Here is an 18473-nt window from a genome sequence, read left to right on the forward strand (position 1 = left end):
GATGGTCCTGTATAGAAGACAGTCATCGGCGAAGAGGCGTGCAGTTGATGAGACTCTACCTGGGAGGTCATTTTGTAGACCATGAACAGGAAAGGCCCCAGTACGGTACCCTGACGGACTTCAGATGTACCTTTCCGTCAAATACAACTTGCTGCTGTCTGTCCAAGAGTCTTGCCGCGTACACCATAGTGGTGTAACTTTGTAAAGTCAATGTCCAATAGCTGGCAGCCGACGTTGAAAATTGTCAATTTATATGTTTGGTTGTAGCCTCTGTATAATCGAGCACGCCTTTTTAGTCACATAAATTCGCGACTTATTGCCTTCAATTTGACAATATTACATAAGGTAAAAATCTTTACTGTTATCATGTGCAGCATTCTGGAAGATGAAATTCCACTGGCAAAAGAGAGGAAATTAAACATGTAAGATTCACAAGAATGATGTTATTTGAGTTTCAGTTAAATTACATGTGAAAACTAGTTATAATAAATGTAGAACTAGAAGTGTCATAGTAGTGATGAGCGTACAGCTGGGATTGATTGTCCAAATACAGTACAGCCCAAGAGTAAAAAACACAATTCTTGGTCACGCCACGGCCAGAATCGTTAGTACTCGGCAGCCACGTCATGTGTTCACGTGGCATATTGGCGAGGCACTCGATATCGATCCGCGTAACGTTGCCGTGTCTATATTAACCTCGCGTACTTACGCGGAATAAATCCCACGCCTACATGTACATTTGTGTAGCGTAGAAATCTAGATTTAGGCTTCTTTTGTTATTTTTATGTTTTAATAAGCTATATGGCACCTTATGCGTTTTTACAAATTATCATTTAACCCTTTACCACTGAGATATGTATTTTCACGCATTCATCGTCCTTTAAAAAGTTATATTTTAGACCTTCCTTGCTAGATTGAAGTTTTGAAGGCTTCATTTCCAACCCTTAGATACTGATGAGCAGCAAACAGCATAAATGCCATAAATTTCAGACCAATTCCAGGACATTGAGCTCAATTTTCCGGGACATTTGCCGATTTTCCGGGACATGTATACATATAGCCAGGGATGGAAATAAGTGGTTTCCCGTTAGCCCGTGGCAAGTTAATTTTGGCCTGGGCAACTCAATTTCAAAAGTTGGTAGTCCTGCCGGGCAACTTGTTTTTTTTTAAAGCTTAAAACAGTTCAGTGCAATAAAAATTGAATAACAACTGACCACCATGGATCAATTCAATGTACTAGTTAAACAACATTCATTATTTAGGAAAAGGAAATGATTTTATTCAGACTGATAATAATACATCATGCATTAAACATGTGTAATGTCAGCAATTTTATTTAATTAGGCCAAAACAAAATTATGTTGTGGTTCAGGTTACGTGCAAAAAAAATAGGGTAGGTTGGCGCTCAAATTCAAGAAGAAACAACAATAAAACCATTTAAAGACACAAGTCTTTGACAATCACAACAGTGTTTCCAAATGACGTCAATTAAACCAATCCCTAAAAAACTGCAAGCTGTTAATGCTGTCGGTATAATGTAGAAATCAAAGGTCTTTGATTTTATGACCGAATTCTAGGAGTTAAAACTGTAAACTTGTAACACCTCAGCAGGTGGCAATTATGGCCAAAAGGCATTGATCAATACTACGTTACCGGCAGCATGAAGTACTGTCAGATACAGCATTAATACATTGGCTCCATAGAGGATGCAATGTGTGAAAAACTATCGGAGATTTGACTTCATTTGTACTTATTTTTATCGGGTGTGAGGAAATAAATTGTGTTTGCTGGAATTTAATTGTGATGTTGCTTTACAGGTATTGTTAGTTTATGGATTAACTTGAAAAATAAGGCGAAATGAATTTCGCTTTTCTCTTCAATAAAGGTGATATTAGCCGACGTTCGGCAAAAATTTCGCCCAAGTCGCCCGTTTTGTCGACCCCTGTAATAGGCCATTCGAATTATGTTAAATTAGTATATGTTACAGTAATTGTTGCAATAATTAATCATCCTAAACAATAAAGATACACATTGTTTGTGTGTTGTTGTTTTTTAGCAATCAGGTGAGCTTTTGTGACTGGTCTTTGTCCGTCGTCTGTCTGTCCATCCGTCTGTCCACATTTGTTGGTAAACACTCTAGAAGCCACATTTATTGTCCGATCTTCATGAAACTTAGTCAGAAGCTTCGTCCCAAAGAAATCTTGGTTGAGTTTGAAACTGGGTCGTGCCGGGTCAAAAACTAGGTCACTAGGTAAAAAAAAAGAAAAATATTGTAAACACTGTAGAAGTCACATTTCATGCCCAATCTTCATGTAACTTTGTCAAAATGTTTGTCTTAATGATATGTTGGTTGAGTTTAAAAGTGGTTCCGGTCTGTTGAAAAACATGGCCGCCAGTGGGCGGGGCAGTTTTCCTTATTTGGCTATAGAGAAACCTTGTTAACACTCTAGAAGTCACAATTTTTGCCCAATTATCATGAAAATTGGTCAATACATTGGTTTTATTGATTTCTCGGATGAGTTCGAAAATGGCCCAGATCGGTGAAAAAACATGGCCGCCAGTGGGCGGGGCATTTTTCTCTATATGTATATAGTGAAAACATATGAACAATCTAGAAGGCACATTTTTGGCCCAATTTTCATGAAATTTGGTCAGAACATTTGTTTCCTTGATATGAGAGTTGAGTTCAAAAACAGGGCTTGACACTAACTTGTTTTACCTACTGACCCAAAGGACCACCAGCTTTCAGAAATTACTGGTCCTCCAAGATTTCAAGTGGTGTGACAATTTCTCTGTTATTTTACCTAAATTTCAACTTACTTTCCGGACTATCCAAAATGTATTGTGCATTTATAAAAAGAAAACTATACTATCTACTAAACTATCTCAATATCCCTTTCTTATTTTCGCTGTACTTCAAGCTTCTCTTATTAGTTTTAGGTTTTTTAGGCGTAGGTTCAACCATCCCTGGAATGAAATTCCACATCGTGAAAACTTGTAATCTTGAAAATACGCACGTTTACTCTCCCGCAATATCAAAACATTATTCAGCGCCCTCCAGTATAAATTCTAACTGTAAACAAAGTATTTTCTGATGGTATTAAGATCGATAAAATGCTGATTACTGCTGCTTTTTCAAAATAATAAATACTATTTTGTTCATTTATCGATCCGAACGATTAGAATTTTATGTTAATTTGTGTATGGATCACAGCGAAGTCCGGAGACATTTTCGGGAGACCGGAACGCAAATCAATTTTTTGATGCGACAACAGGTTTTTGTCATCCGGGCATCTAAAAAAATTGAAATTTCCAATATGTTGCTATTTTTATCCAGGTCTTGAGTCGACCCATAAAATAATGATGAAATTATCGGTTAATTTTGAACATATAAAGTTGTTTTATTGATGAAAATGGCTTTCCACCAGTATTTCACAATAAGCTGGCCAGGATTTTTAACTGGTCCGACGGATCAACCAAATTTCTAGTTTCTATGGTCCTCCCTTTTTTTTACTGACCCCTGGTCAACGGACCACCGTTAGTATCGAGCCCTGGAAAATGGTTCCAGTCCGTTGAAATACATGGTTGCCAGGGGGACGGGCAGTTTTCCTTATATTTATATAGTAAAAAGGCTTGTAAACAATCATGAATTAAGGTCATGTAACATGCAAGACAACTCTTCTAAATATCACATTCAAGTTTACAGTAGTTACTCCCCTTTGACTATTAATGTTTTAATAGTAATACAGTGTATTTTCTAGAGGGCACATTTCTTTTTAGATCTTCATAAAACTTGGTCAGAAGCTTTGTCCCAATGATGTCTCGGTCGAGTTCGAAACTGGGTCATGCCGGGTCAAAAACTAGGTCACTAGGTAAAAAAAAAGACAAACCTTGTAAACACTGTAGAAGTCACATTTCATGCCCAATCTTCATGAAACTTTGTCAAAATGTTTGTCTTAATGATATGTTGGTTGAGTTCAAAAGTGGTTCCGGTCCCTTGAAAAACATGGCCACCAGTTGGCGAGGCAGTTTTCCTTATTTGGATATAGAGATACCTTGTAAACACTCAAGAGGCTACATTTTTTGTCCGATCCTCATGAAAATTGGTCAGAAGATTTGTCCCAATGATATCATGATGAAGTTGGAAACTGGGTCATGCTGGGTCAAAAACTAGGTCACTAGGTCAGAAAAAAGAAAAATCTTGGAAACACTGTAGAAGTCACATTTGATGCCCAATCTTCATGTAACTTTGTCAAAATGTTTGTCTTAATGATATGTTGGTTGAGTTAAAAAGTGGTTCTGGTCCATTGAAAAACATGGCCGCCATTGGGCGGGGCAGTTTTCCTTTTTTTGGCTATAGAGAAACCTTGTTAACACACTAGAAGTCACAATTTTTGCACAATCATCATGAAAGTTTGACAAAACATAGGTTTTATTGATTTCTCGGACGAGTTCGAAAATGGTCCAGATCGGTGAAAAACATGGCCGCCAGTGGGCGGGACGTTTTTATCTATATGTATATAGTGAAAACATTTGAACACTCTAGAAGTCACATTTTAGGCCCAATTTTCATAACATTTGGTTAAAAAAAGGCTCCAGTTAGTTGAATAACATGGCTGCCGGGGGGGGGGGGGGGGGGGGCAGTTTTCTTATATTTACATGTATATAGTAAAAAAAGCTTGTGAACATTCTAGAAGTCAAATTTTTTGCCCAATCATCATGAAACTTGGTGAAATGATTAGTTTTATACATGTATATATCGCATATGAGTTCGCAAATGGTCCCGATCGGTAAAAAAAACATGGCCGCCAGGGGGGGGGGGCAGTTTTCCTTATGTGACTAGAGAGAAACCTTGTGATCGAACAATATAGAAGTTTCATTTTCTGCCTAATCATCGTGAAACTTAGTCAATACATTGGTTTTATTGATTTCTCTGACAAGTTGGAAAATGGCTCAGATCGGTGAAACACACTTTTTAGCTCACCTGATTGCTCAGGTGAGGTTTTAGAATTGGTCTTTGTTCGCCGTCCATTCGTCCACATTTGGTTTGTAAACACTCTAGCTTTCACACTTCTCAAGCATTCTTTATGAAAGTTGCTGAAAGATCTCAGTCAAGTTTGATAATGAGCAAAATCACATAATTAATACCATAATTATTGCCCTTAGATTGTCCAAATTTTCATTTTTCATTTTCTAGAGGTCACAATTTTGTTTCAGATTTTATGAATCTTGGTCAAAATATTTATTTTTGTAAGCAAAGTTTGATGTTTATTAAGGGGGTCAACTCAAAATATAGGTCACCAGGAAATATCTTACAAAAACACTCCATACGCCAGAGTTTTGGTTCAATAATGATGAAACTAATAACCAGGATGTTTGTTTGGACAATATCTAGGTCAAGTTTGATGTTTGGTACAGATTAAATGAACCGACTCCTCTTAGGTGAGCGAACTAGGGCCATCTTGGCCCTCTCGTTATTTAATCTGGCAGAACTAAATAATAATGTTTTGATATAACCGAATTATGCACGAAATGCACAATTTCCAGGAGGACAACATCGATGTTTTCATCAAAAGTCTCCGAAGTAACTGCCCACGATTTTATCGTGGAGGAGTACACAATACGGACGGATAAGTGAGCTTGGAATAACAAAGCCACTGAAACTATAGATTGATACTGACACCGGGTTATTCATGCATGACTAATTCACAACCGCACCAGGGCCCTTGCTACACTGGGGATTGGGGCCGGGGCCCTTAGAGGGGGGAATTTCGCGTCGTTTTGGGCCGAAAGGAGAATTTTGGAAGATCTTTTCACCAACCATTCAGCACTTAAAATTGCTATATTTTAATGTAATTTACATAAATATACATTTAAGGGGGGAATTGGGCCGAAATTTCGGCCCCAAAAACGGCCAAACAAGGGCATAAATCTTCAGATGTGTGAAAACTCCTTTGCCCTTATGCACCGGGAAATTATAACGTAGTATATTGAAGCCAATTAACTGTCTTTTCGGTTTGACTGCAAATATGAGACAATCGATATGATAACAGGACCCCTGTTAGTTGATCGATTTTGACACATAGCGTAGTCACCTATTCAGGTAGGCCTTGTAATTGAGACGCTGCAGATTAGTGGGAACACAGATTCAAGGTGCAGTTTAGCCTAAGATAAGGTACATTTATATATGAATTTTGTAAAATCCAGGACCTTTTACAGATTTGCGGGACTGTGGGACACGATCTTCATTTCCGGGAAAATCCTGGACAATCCGGGACGTATGGCATGTATGGCAAACAGCATAAAACTTGAACAGACTGCGAGTTAATCGCAGGCTGTTCTGGTTTTATGCTGGTTGCAAAAGTCATTTTCACTTTGCTTCTTATGGAGAAAAGGGTTAATTAATTACTCTCAACTGTAAATGTTTCGTTCGATTCTCAAATGAGCATTATTAAATTTGTAATCCGAAACATCCTTCCGAATTTTAATGCTAACGCGACATCAACAAATTCTAGCGTCAGATAAACAGTGCTAAAATATCTTTTGTGTCAATGAAAAGCTCACGAAAATTATGCAGACATGTAGAACGTCCCATGGAAAGTTTGGGTGTATTTTGTGTTGTATCACGTCAGGCAATTTACTTGTGTACAGTGGAGAAAAAGAATTGGATTGGACGTTATTTCAACACATCTTTAGATAGTAACAATTAATGCCAAAATTTATTTGAAACTTAAGAAAAATGGCAAATGTTTGTTTTTCTTGAGCACTTTTATGGTAAATATTTACCAGAATTTGCCTTAAAACTGGACTATACGGAATTATTGGGTAATGAGTAGCGATATCAACTGTATAATATGAACAAAATGAAACGAGTTTATATATATATATGCATATTCAAGCAATAGTTATAGTAAGCTGAAAACAAAACAACAATTAAGTCTTGATTATTGATGTGGCTTCAAACTGCTTATTGTCATAGCTAAAATATAATAGCAAAAACAACAAGCAATTATAAATCCACTATCTACTGTATCCTCAATGACCACTTGTAGGTGTGAAAACAGCTGCCTGGTCTCCTTGATGTCTCGATATAAAAGGGAAAATAATTGTACACAATTACGTGACCTTGTTTATGTGTGAAATACATACACTACGGGCAGGAAAACAAACATACTTGGCCAGACACATTAAATATGCTTATATGCTAATACAATCCGCGCACATTAAATTTATTATGATTTTAAATATTATTATAATTGTTCTTTTGAAATTTATTGACTAACTAATCATTTTTAAAAGATTTTTATTTTATGATGCGCATGGACTCTGCGTCATATTGCGGATCGCGGCTTGCCTTGACATGGCTCTGCAGACAGATGTGAAGCATCGCGGCGAAATGCGACGTGCTGCCACATACTGACGCGGCTTCAACGGCCGACTCAGCATCGACTTGTTGCACATTGACTCCGCGGATCGCGAAATATGTTTGTTCCCCGTTGGCTGTACTGTAAAGGGACTCACAAAGCCTTTGATAATTTTTGCTGTGATTGCTCTGGGAGTCCATATGCACCCCTTCATAAACACAGCCTCAGCAGTCAGCTGCTGATCGGTGCGCATCCCTAAATACATGTCATTCGTGACATATTGAGGAAAGCAATGACTCAGGGCCCTCAACCATCAGATCTGCGGCCAAATTTCGGCGGCAGTCTGCCACCTGAAAAGTATACTTTTTCCCCTTTTGGGGGGAAAAATTTCACCTGAAATAAAAAAAAAAAAAATTTTTTTTTTTTTTAATAAGATGTGTCTCATGATTATTATATCTCAATTCTATTTCAATTTAATCTTGTCAAACATACTAAATCATGAAAAAAAGAAATGAATATAGTGCAAACATGTACAAATGTAATAATGAGAGAGTAAGTAAAAAAATCCCCCCAAAAGCGAAACGCCGCGAAAATTCCCCCTCATGAGGGTAGCGACCCGCTTCCCCTAAAATGAATTGAGGGCCCTGTGACTAATCTTCAAAACACATTAAATTTACCTGAATTACAACCTATGGACACTTAAAAACATGCCTATGTTTCAAAGCACTATTCTTGTTGACAAATGTTGATAAGTTATTGCAGTTTCAGTATTCCTTAGCCCTTGCATTGGTAATTCAGTTTTGCACCTTTGGAAAATAGACGGCGTATTGCAACTCTTGGCAACCCATTGGGTATAAAGTTGAGAGTTTAATTATTGCAACTAACAGTAATAGCTGTGTAATATGTAATAGTTATGATAGTATATATTAATTATTATATTAACAACTAAATTTACTTACACATGTTTTATTATCTCCAGATACCTGCTAATAATCCATTGTTTATCACAACACAGTAATTCCAATCCAAAAATACGCTCCATGTTTGTTTACTATGACGCTGTCAGCGCGCTGTGTAAGAATACAACCTACATTGTCAATTGCATAATATTATTTGATTTTCCTAATTATTATTCCTCAAAATTAATGGTTTTCACTTGTATTATTAATCTTAGGATGCATTTGTTTATTGCATTTGGGTAATGTTATGTCTTGTTGCAAATGCTTTGGAACTAGTTTGTTACGCGTACGAAGCCTATGCATCGTATAGTTTCGTGTTTTCATTGTAATATTAAACTGTTAAGCAGACTTTAAATGCAGAACATTACTGCCTGATATGATGTATTAATTTAATGTGTTTTAATATGAATTGCTTTTTATAATGTAACAAATCATATTATTGACTTACTTTGTTAATTTAGGATTCCGAAATGCTGTTTAGGAAATGGTTCTTGGTAAACTTCTTTCATTGGTTAAGGAATTCCTAAGTGCTTGTTGATTGGTCGAGACGCCTAAGTTTCGGAATCCTAAAGCATCTTCACTATAAATAGCGCGCAGCATCACAGATCGTCACCTTGGTCACTGACTCAAAATCTATGTCATTTAAAGTCCAAAACCTACCAGTTTAAGCTGAAGTCACCATAATGGTAGGAAATAGTTCTAAAAGCTCATAAGTATTTTTAAGTTATTACAAAACTAACCGGCTGACAGTGATGCTGCGCACCTTCATCATATTCATAGTTATTTATTTGTAAACTAAACTTCCTAAGTCTCGCTCTACGATTTGAATAGATTCGTTGAAACTACTCGGTCGTTTGTTCAATCCTGACAACTTAGACAGAAGTGTCAAGGTATTACAGCTGGTAACGCTTGAGTGGTACTTTGGAAGTGTAACTGTTAAATTTGCAGTGAGCTGTACTTGCAAGAAATTAGTTAATTATCCAGTGATGACCACATGTATCATAGCTGCTCAGTGATTTGTTTGCTTTTATTTGTTACAGCCTGTGCCTCTTGGATTGGGAAAAATAGCATAATAAACCATGACATTGGGACAAATAGTGCATTAAACTGTGAAGTTGGGAAAAATGAACATTATTATTATGATTATAAATAACAGAATTAAAATTGTTTTTAAGTGCATGTTTCATTTTATCAGCAACAATTCACTTTCAAGGGTTGAAATGGATGTGACAAAATTTCATATTTCACCCATGATTGGTTTGATGTTTTTATTTTTGATTCTTGTTATTTTTTCAGTCTTGATAGAAAATGCATGAAGTGCAAAGAGGAGCCAGCCATTCTTATAACAAGGGTGAATGATGCTTTCTGCAGGTGAGTTGGACACAATGTAGTCCAAGGCTTTTTCCTTCTTAAGTTGTGGCCTGTAAGATTCTTCTATATGCACATATTTCATCTGCTTTGAATTGCAAGTGAAATGAATTATTTAATTTTGGTTACACTAATGTTACCAAGTTAAAATTAAATCAAATGTCATATTTTCTATTGCTTCATTTTTGAGAGAATAAGTGTAAACTAGAAGAAAGCATACATTTATTTAAAATAACTCGCACAATATTTCTAACAATAAACAGTTCAATAAAGAAAACGACAACAAACAAATTTAGGCAGTTGTCAACAGTAACATCCTATTGAAGGATATACAACACAAATTCCATTGGCATTTCTGAGTGTCAAGAGTTGAGTGTATGAAAAAATCCTATTTCGCTATAATATTTATAGTTCAGTTATGAAACTTGAAATACTTTGACAATGTTTGATTTCTGCATGGTGACCACAAGTTGTCTCCCCTGTGACCAATAGCATATTGACTGCGGTGAGAGTAGCCCCCCTTGATTTGTAATGAGTTCTTCAAGATACTGGCCCCCGGCATTAAAGCGGAGAACGTTATTTGACTTGAAGCCACAGGTGTATACGTCCCCCTCTGTGAGCACTACAAGTCCACCTGGGTGGTTGCCATCTGCCATTTGGTGTGTGTGCTTTACCTCGTCGTTTCTGGTGTCTATCGTTACGATTGTGTTGTTTCCGCTGTCAGAGACGTAGATAGTCTTCCCATCGTTTTGCACTGCGATGAACAATGGGTCGCTGAAGATTGGCTGCTCTTGGTTGCTGTTTGCAATTTCATGGACTGGTGCCCCATTCATATCCAGGATTTTGATGCATGGGGGTGTTTCTTTTGGGCATGTTACATACAGCCTCTCTTTGTAGTATGCTACGCCAAAGTACTGACTGCTTTTTAAAGATGGAATGTTGCCTATCTTTTTGAGCGGTTGTATGGTTGAACCAATGTTGAAAAACTGGAGTTTTTTCTCTTTAGGCAGACTGACAATGACTTGAGTATCAGAAATGGGGCACACATCCCAAGGCTCTGTGGATAGCTTGGTTTGGGTCACCAGTGCAAAACTTGTGTCCACGACTTTCAGACTCTCGTTATACATGTCAGCAAGGATTAGACGTCCGTCTGACAGGAAACACGACCCTGTGACGTCAGACACGTCATAGGCATCACTTTGGGAGTTGACTTTGAAATGTTTCAGCGTCGTCACAGTCTTTCCTGGTGCCTGTACTATATCAAGAGTTCCGAGAACATCCGTCATTTTCAGGAACTCCTTAACTTTAGGATCTGCTTTGAACTTGAAATTCAGGGCTTCTTTGTTTTTCTTTTGGATATCTGCTAGCAGATCTTCAAAGTGCCTTACTTGCTTTTTAATCTTTTTCATCTGAAGAAAGACTTTGCTTTCGATGCCGTTTTTCTTGGCAGAGTCTAGGTGTTGTGTGGCCTGCTGGAGGGTTTTGATCGCCTCGCTACATGAGCCCACCCTGGCGGATATGTACCCTTGCTGGTCCTAGAATTGATTAAACATCAGGTATTAGTCTTGGCAATCATTTACATGGCGTAGGTTATTAAATATTATTATTCAAATACTGATAGAGATTGAATCTTAATTAAATTGCCTGTTTTAGTTCTTAAAAAAGGCATAGGAAGAGCAATTCTATATAATATGCTGCCTATTATGAAAGACAGCACTCAGTGCCTGTTAAATAAATACCACCTCTGTATCCACTGTATACACATTCCTTTTTAGCTCATCTATTTTTTGAAAAAAAATTATGAGCTATTGTCATCACCTTGGCGTCGGCGTCTGCGTCGGCGTCGGCGTCCGGTTAAGTTTTGCGTTTAGGTCCACTTTTCTCAGAAAGTATCAATGCTATTGCATTCAAACTTGGTACACTTACTTACTATCATGAGGGGACTGGGCAGGCAAAGTTAGATACATGTAACTCTGGCGTGCATTTTGACTGAATTATGTGCCCTTTTTATACTTAGAAAATTGAAAATTTTGGTTAAGTTTTGCGTTTAGGTCCACTTTTTTCAGAAAGTATCAATGCTATTGCATTCAAACTTGGTACACTTACTTACTATCATGAGGGGACTGGGCACGCAAAGTTAGATAACTCTGGCGTGCATTTTGACAGAATTATGTGCCCTTTTTATACTTAGAAAATTGAAAATTTTGGTTTAGTTTTGTGTTAAGGTCCATTTTATTCCTTAAGTATCAAAGCTATTGCTTTCATACTTGCAACACTTACTAACTACCGTAAGGGGACTGTGCAGGCAAAGTTATGTAACTCTGACTGGCATTTGGACGGAATTATGGGCCCTTTATACTTAGAAAATTGAAAATTTGGTTAAGTTTTGTGTTTTGGTCCACTTTACCCCTAAAGTATCATAGATATTGCTATCATACTTGGAACACTCGCAAACTATCATAAGGGTACAGTAAAAGGACAAGTTGCATAACTCTGGATGTCATTTTTACGGAATTATGGCCCTTTTTTGACTTAGTAACTTTGAATATATGGTTAAATTTTGTGTTTCGATCCACTTTACTTCTTAAGTATCAAGGCTATTGCTTTCAAACTTCAAATACTTTCATGCTATCATGAGGTTACTGTACCTGGCAAGTTGAATTTTACCTTGACCTTTGAATGACCTTGACTCTCAAGGTCAAATTATTAAATTTCTCTAAAATTGCCATAACTTCTTTATTTATGATTAGATTTGATTGATACTTTGACAAAACTACTCTTACCTGACATACCACAATAGACTCCACCCAAACCATCGCCCGTGCCCCCCCCCCCCAACCCCCCCCCCCCCCCTATTTTTTTTTTTTTTTTTTTTTTTTTAAGATCATCTCACAAAGGACCACCACACCCTCACACTATACCCCCCCCCCCACCCCACCCCCTCCCCAATTTTTTTTTTAAACGGTTAAAAAACAAAACTATTTTGATTATTTTATGTTTGAAATACCGTCCAACCATCGCACCCAAGAATCCCCCCACCCACCCCCCCCTCCCCCCACCCGAATCCCCCCCCCGCTATTTTTTTTTTATTTTTTTTTATTAAGATCATCTCACAAATTACCACCACACCCTCACACTATACCCCCCCACCTCACCCCCCCCATTTTTTTTTATGAAACGGTTAAAAAACACAAATATTTATTTTTATTATTTTATGTTTGAAATACCGTCCAACCATCGCACCCAAGAATCCCCCCCCACCCCCCCCCCCCCACCCCCACCCCCCGATTTTTTTTTTTCCTTTTTTTCGCATTTTTGGAAGAAAATGTAATAAATGTCCAAACCCCCACACAATGCACCGCTCTTCACTCCACCCCTCCCTCCTTTGTGATTGAAAATGAGAGTCCCTTCACCTTTAAAAAGAAAATAGATGAGCGGTCTGCACCCGCAAGGCGGTGCTCTTGTTATCAGATAGAATGCCCTCTAAAAACACCACCTTTTGGCCTTTGTATCTGATATAATGCCCATGAAAATCAACAATACTTTTTGTATCTGATGATAGGGTGAACATGAAAATTAACCCCATCCTTTTTATCTAATAGAATGCCCTCTTAAATCAACACTTACATTTGTATCTAATATAATGCCCACGAAAATCAGTATCACCATTTGTATCATATATAATGCCCACCAAAATGAGCACCACCCTATAATTCTAATAGATTGGCAATGAAAATCAACACCTCCCTTTGTACATGTATCTAATAGAATGCCCATGAAAATCAATATCATTATATGTATCTAATAGAATGCCCATGTAAATCAACAATACCATAATAGAACTTCCACTAACACCAACAGCGTCTTTCGTATCCTAAAGAGTGCCCACTACAATCAACAACACCTTTTGTATCTGATAGAATGCTTACTTAAATCAACACCATTGTTTGTATCTTATTGAATGCCCATTACATTCAACATCATTATTATTTTTTATCTCAAAGAGTTCCTCATACAATTCACAGTAAAATCAATTTAACTTTTTGTATCACAAAGAGGGCCCACTAAAATCGCCACCACCATATGCATGTCTAAAATAAACATCACCTTTTGTATCTGATAGAATGCCCTTAAAAAGAGTTCAGACAACAATGCATTTTTATAGAGTGTCAACTAACGCCAAAACCACTCTTTCTGAATTCCCATTAAAAAAAACAACAACACAACAACACCTTAATCTGAAACAGTGACCATGCAAAGCAACAACACCTTTGGTATCTGAGCATAAAAACCACCTTTTGCATTTGAAAGAGTGTCCCATGAAAATTAATTCCGACCTCTGTACCTGGTAGAGTGAGCATTAAAATCACCATCACCATATGTATATGTACCTGATTTATTGTACCTGATCACCAACCGGAGTTCTTCTGATTTATTGCCCATTAACCCTTTACAACTTAGATATGTGTTTTCAGGCATTTGTAGTCCCTAAGACAGTTATATTTTATTGAAAATATTTCTTACTAGATTCAAGTTTTTTAGGTTTCATCTCCAAACCTTAGGTTTTGATGAGCAGCAAACAGCATTAAAACCTTAACAGACTGCAAGTTACTCTCAGGCTGTTCTGGTTTTATGCTGTTTGCACATGGCCATTTTCACTTTTCCTCTGAGTGGGAAAGTGTTAAAATTACCACCAACTGTTTACCTGATACAGTGTCTCCAGATTCCTCATAGCTTGCTGCTCCAGGTAATGCAGATGGTCTATGAAGTCTTGGTGAAGTTTCAGCATGCTTTGCTCATAGTCATGTTTCTTAATCTCAAGTGTCTTCATTGTTCGCTCAGTTTCTTCACGGGCAGTCTCAAACTGCGCGGCGAGGGCGTTCATTTGTTTGATGGTATTCACGCAGCTCTTGTTGGTTTCCTTGGACTTGAGATCAGGAATGTAGACCAGGGTGCTGCAGGCTCGATGCTTGAGAGTGGCACAAATCCGACAGCTCGGTTCATCATGATCTTTACAGAAAAATCGTATCAGCTCCATTGGATGTTCCTCGCATATTTCTATAATTTCTTCCTCTGGGTCATATTTCTGAACTTTTGGCATCTTTCGACGATCTTGCATGGTGTGGTTCTTGGTGATTTTGAGATTTTTGTGATGTTTTATGCAACTCTCGCAGAAGTATTCGCTGCACTCGATGCAATACCCCGCTGCGTCGTGGTGCAAATTATCCCTGCTACATGGACTACACTGGATATCGGTACTCATCGACTTAGCAACCTTTCTCTTTTGCTTTGTCTGCGTAGCGGTCGGCACTGGGGTGCTGCTTGGCGGAGAATTGGCGGGTATTGCCGACAAGTTTGTTCGACCTGGTCGTGAATACTGAGTTCTTGCTGAGAGGGCATATGAGTATTCACGCATTCTGTTAAGGCGTGTAGCACTCTCGGCTGTGCTGGGCGGAAGTAGACTGCGTTCCCGATCATAATTCATCGCCAGTCTGCTCAGGGTCCTCTCGACGTCGTAGTATTTCACAGAGTGGACACTCATTAAAGTTGTTAACAGGGAGATCAACTGATTGCTAAACTTAAGTTTTGTGGATCAACTTTTTGCCTTAAAGTGAAGCCTTGTTGACTAACTTGATAATTCAACAAATTATTATTTGATCAACTTGATTGTTGAACTGAAGTTTGGTGTTTCCTTTTTTTCACAAAATGAACAGTCATTTTCGTATTTAATGTGTCCACATATATCAACTTGATTGTTAAATGGTAGCCTTCTGGTCCCTCAATAAATATCAGCAGATCTTTAAGTATCCATTTATGTTACCAGTATTTGATCATTTTCTTGTAAGTCCCATTTTATTTTTATTTCATTTTCACTATTAGTCTGTGTTGAAGTTGTTGTTTGTTTCTAATTTGTCAGGCTAATGTGATATACAAACTAAAACAATTTTATTGGAATGAATAGATCATTTGTTGAATGTGTAGTCTGGTAACTACTAAAAAAAGATGTAAAACCTCTTAATTTTGTGAAAGTATGTTTTCATGTCATTGTTTTTCGTAAAAAAAATCTATTCCAAAATGCTATTTTTGTGTCAATATACTAATGATCCTACATGTATGTTATTTGTTCAGAACTTGAAAGTATGTTATTAAATGGTTAATTTTATTGGCGAGATATTTTTTAGAAAAAAATATTATTCGCACAAATGTCTATCACTTTACAGTATTTGGAGAAATGTGATATCAAATGTCTGATTACATTGTCTTTGATTAAAAGTGTGAATGGAAATCAGCAGATTAGCTTCAATGAAGAAAGCTATATCAAATTTAGTCGTAAACTTGTGTAAAGCAGAGCTGTAGATAGAAGTTGGGTTAATCAAATTTATTGATTGTATTATAAAAGTTTCAATTTCACTCTGAGATTACTTTTAACAGTAGCTCAATGCCTTGTTACTCTTTTGTAACAAATGTAAATTTTTACAGTGCTCAGTTTTTGTATTTCAAAACACCTTTTTTGGTCTAATTGTGTGTGCTATTTGACTATGCAATTTAAATCAGATAAAGAAATGTTTGATAAATTGTAAATGAAAACATGCACATTTGATCTCATTTAGTGAATTAGACTTAAAATTGTTGTCTGTAAACTTAAAAGCCTTTCTAAAATCATAAACTCTTGCATGAAAATAACTTAATTGTAAATAGCTTTAGAGTAGCATATATACACAATGTCCAACAAAATGTAAATTTGTTTTAAAATAATGAGTATGGACCTTTTTACACATATATTTTTATGGCAACAATGAAGTATTTAACATTGTTAAGAAAGAAAACATGAGCAAAAAATATTGGTCAATACATTTTCCCTTTGCATTAAACTAATAATGACAAAAGTGATGTGAACAGACTTTTATTAGAATTTAACACCACTGCTGCCATGTTATCAACTTGTGTATGCCAATACTACTTGGACATTTCATTAATTTAATAATGATTGATTTTCAGGTCACTAGGTCAAAGGTCAAGGTCACGGTGACCCGAAATAGTAAAATGGTTTCTGGATGATAACTCAAGAACACTTATGCCTAGGATCATGAAACTTCATAGGTACATTGATCATGACTCGCAGATGACCCCTATTGATTTTCAGGTCAAAGGTCAAGGTCACGGTGACTCATCTTAGAAAAATGGTTTCCGGATGATAACTCAAGAACGCTTACGCCTAGAATCATGAAACTTCATAGGTACATTGACCATGAGTCGCAGATGACCCCTATTGACTTTCAGGTCACTAGGTCAAAGATCAAGGTCAAGGTGACTTGATACAGTAAAATGGTTTCCGGATGATTACTCAAGAAAGCTTACGCCTAGGATCGTGAAACTTCATAGGTACATTGATCATTACTTGCAGATGACCCCTATTGATTTTCAGGTCACTAGGTCAAAGGTCAAGGTCACGGTGACCTGAAATAGTAAAATGGTTTCCGGATGATAACTCAAGAAAGCTTATGCCTAGGATCATGAAACTTCATAGGTTCATTGATCATGACTCGCAGATGACCCCTATTGATTTTCAGGTCACTAGGTCAAAGGTCAAGGTCACGGTGACCCGAAATAGTAAAATGGTTTCTGGATGATAACTCAAGAACACTTATGCCTAGGATCATGAAACTTCATAGGTACATTGATCATGACTCGCAGATGACCCCTATTGATTTTCAGGTCAAAGGTCAAGGTGACTCATCTTAGAAAAATGGTTTCCGGATGATAACTCAAGAACGCTTACGCCTAGAATCATGAAACTTCATAGGTACATTGACCATGACTCGCAGATGACCCCTATTGACTTTCAGGTCACTAGGTCAAAGATCAAGGTCAAGGTGACTTGATACAGTAAAATGGTTTCCGGATGATAACTCAAGAAAGCTTACGCCTAGGATCATGAAACTTCATAGGTACATTGATCATTACTTGCAAATGACCCCTATTGATTTTCAGGTCACTAGGTCAAAGGTCACAGTGCCAAAAAACGTATTCACACAATGGCTGCCACTACAACTGACAGCCCATATGGGGGGCATGCATGTTTTACAAACAGCCATTGTTGCAAGTGCATTCTCTTTAAGCCATTAGTTTAAATCATTGTCTATATTCTGGTATACATGCGAGTACACCCAAATAACATATTCTTACGGACCATTGACTTCTTGCAGTCACCCTTAGATTTTATGGATATAATGGAGTTGTAAAAAGCTCAACTTTTGAAATATTGTGTTTAGTTAAGACACCCTCTTCCTTACCTCAAAGGACAAAGTCACTTATAGAGATAAAAGATCTTAGTCAGGCGTAATACAGCTTGTCTGGACTGTAACTGCATCATTCATTTTGCAATTTTGAAACAACTTGTCGCAAATGTTTCAGCATTGAATAGAAATAAGTCATGTTCAATGCCTGTAACCTGAGCTTAAAGGTCTTGGGCATACTTTAAGGTCAATCCTAAGAATATGGACATGAAACAGCTTGTTCAGACTGTAACTTCATATGGACATGATACAGCTTGTTCAGACTGTAACTTCATATGGACATGATACAGCTTGTTCAGACTGTAACTTCATATGGACATGATACAGCTTGTTCAGACTGTAACTTCATATGGACATGATACAGCTTGTTCAGAATGTAACTTCATATGGACATGATACAGCTTGTTCAGACTGTAACTTCATATGGGCATGATACAGCTTGTTCAGACTGTAACTTCATATGGGCATGATACAGCTTGTTCAGA

General features: G+C 37.3%; 1 protein-coding gene across 1 annotated transcript in view; it reads left to right on the forward strand.

Annotated features, from left to right (window-relative positions):
- Nucleotides 1-366: 366 nt before the first annotated feature.
- LOC127844191 (cytoplasmic tRNA 2-thiolation protein 2-like) overlaps nt 367-18473 on the forward strand; it is a 37823-nt gene continuing 19716 nt past the window's right edge. The window contains exons 1-2 of the mRNA XM_052374259.1: nt 367-412; nt 9616-9694. Of these exons, the coding sequence (XP_052230219.1) occupies nt 367-412; nt 9616-9694 (125 nt within the window). The remainder of the gene's footprint in view (nt 413-9615; nt 9695-18473) is intronic.

The sequence above is a fragment of the Dreissena polymorpha genome, chromosome 9 (assembly GCF_020536995.1).
Source record: "Dreissena polymorpha isolate Duluth1 chromosome 9, UMN_Dpol_1.0, whole genome shotgun sequence".
NCBI classification, from domain to species: Eukaryota; Metazoa; Mollusca; class Bivalvia; order Myida; family Dreissenidae; genus Dreissena; species Dreissena polymorpha.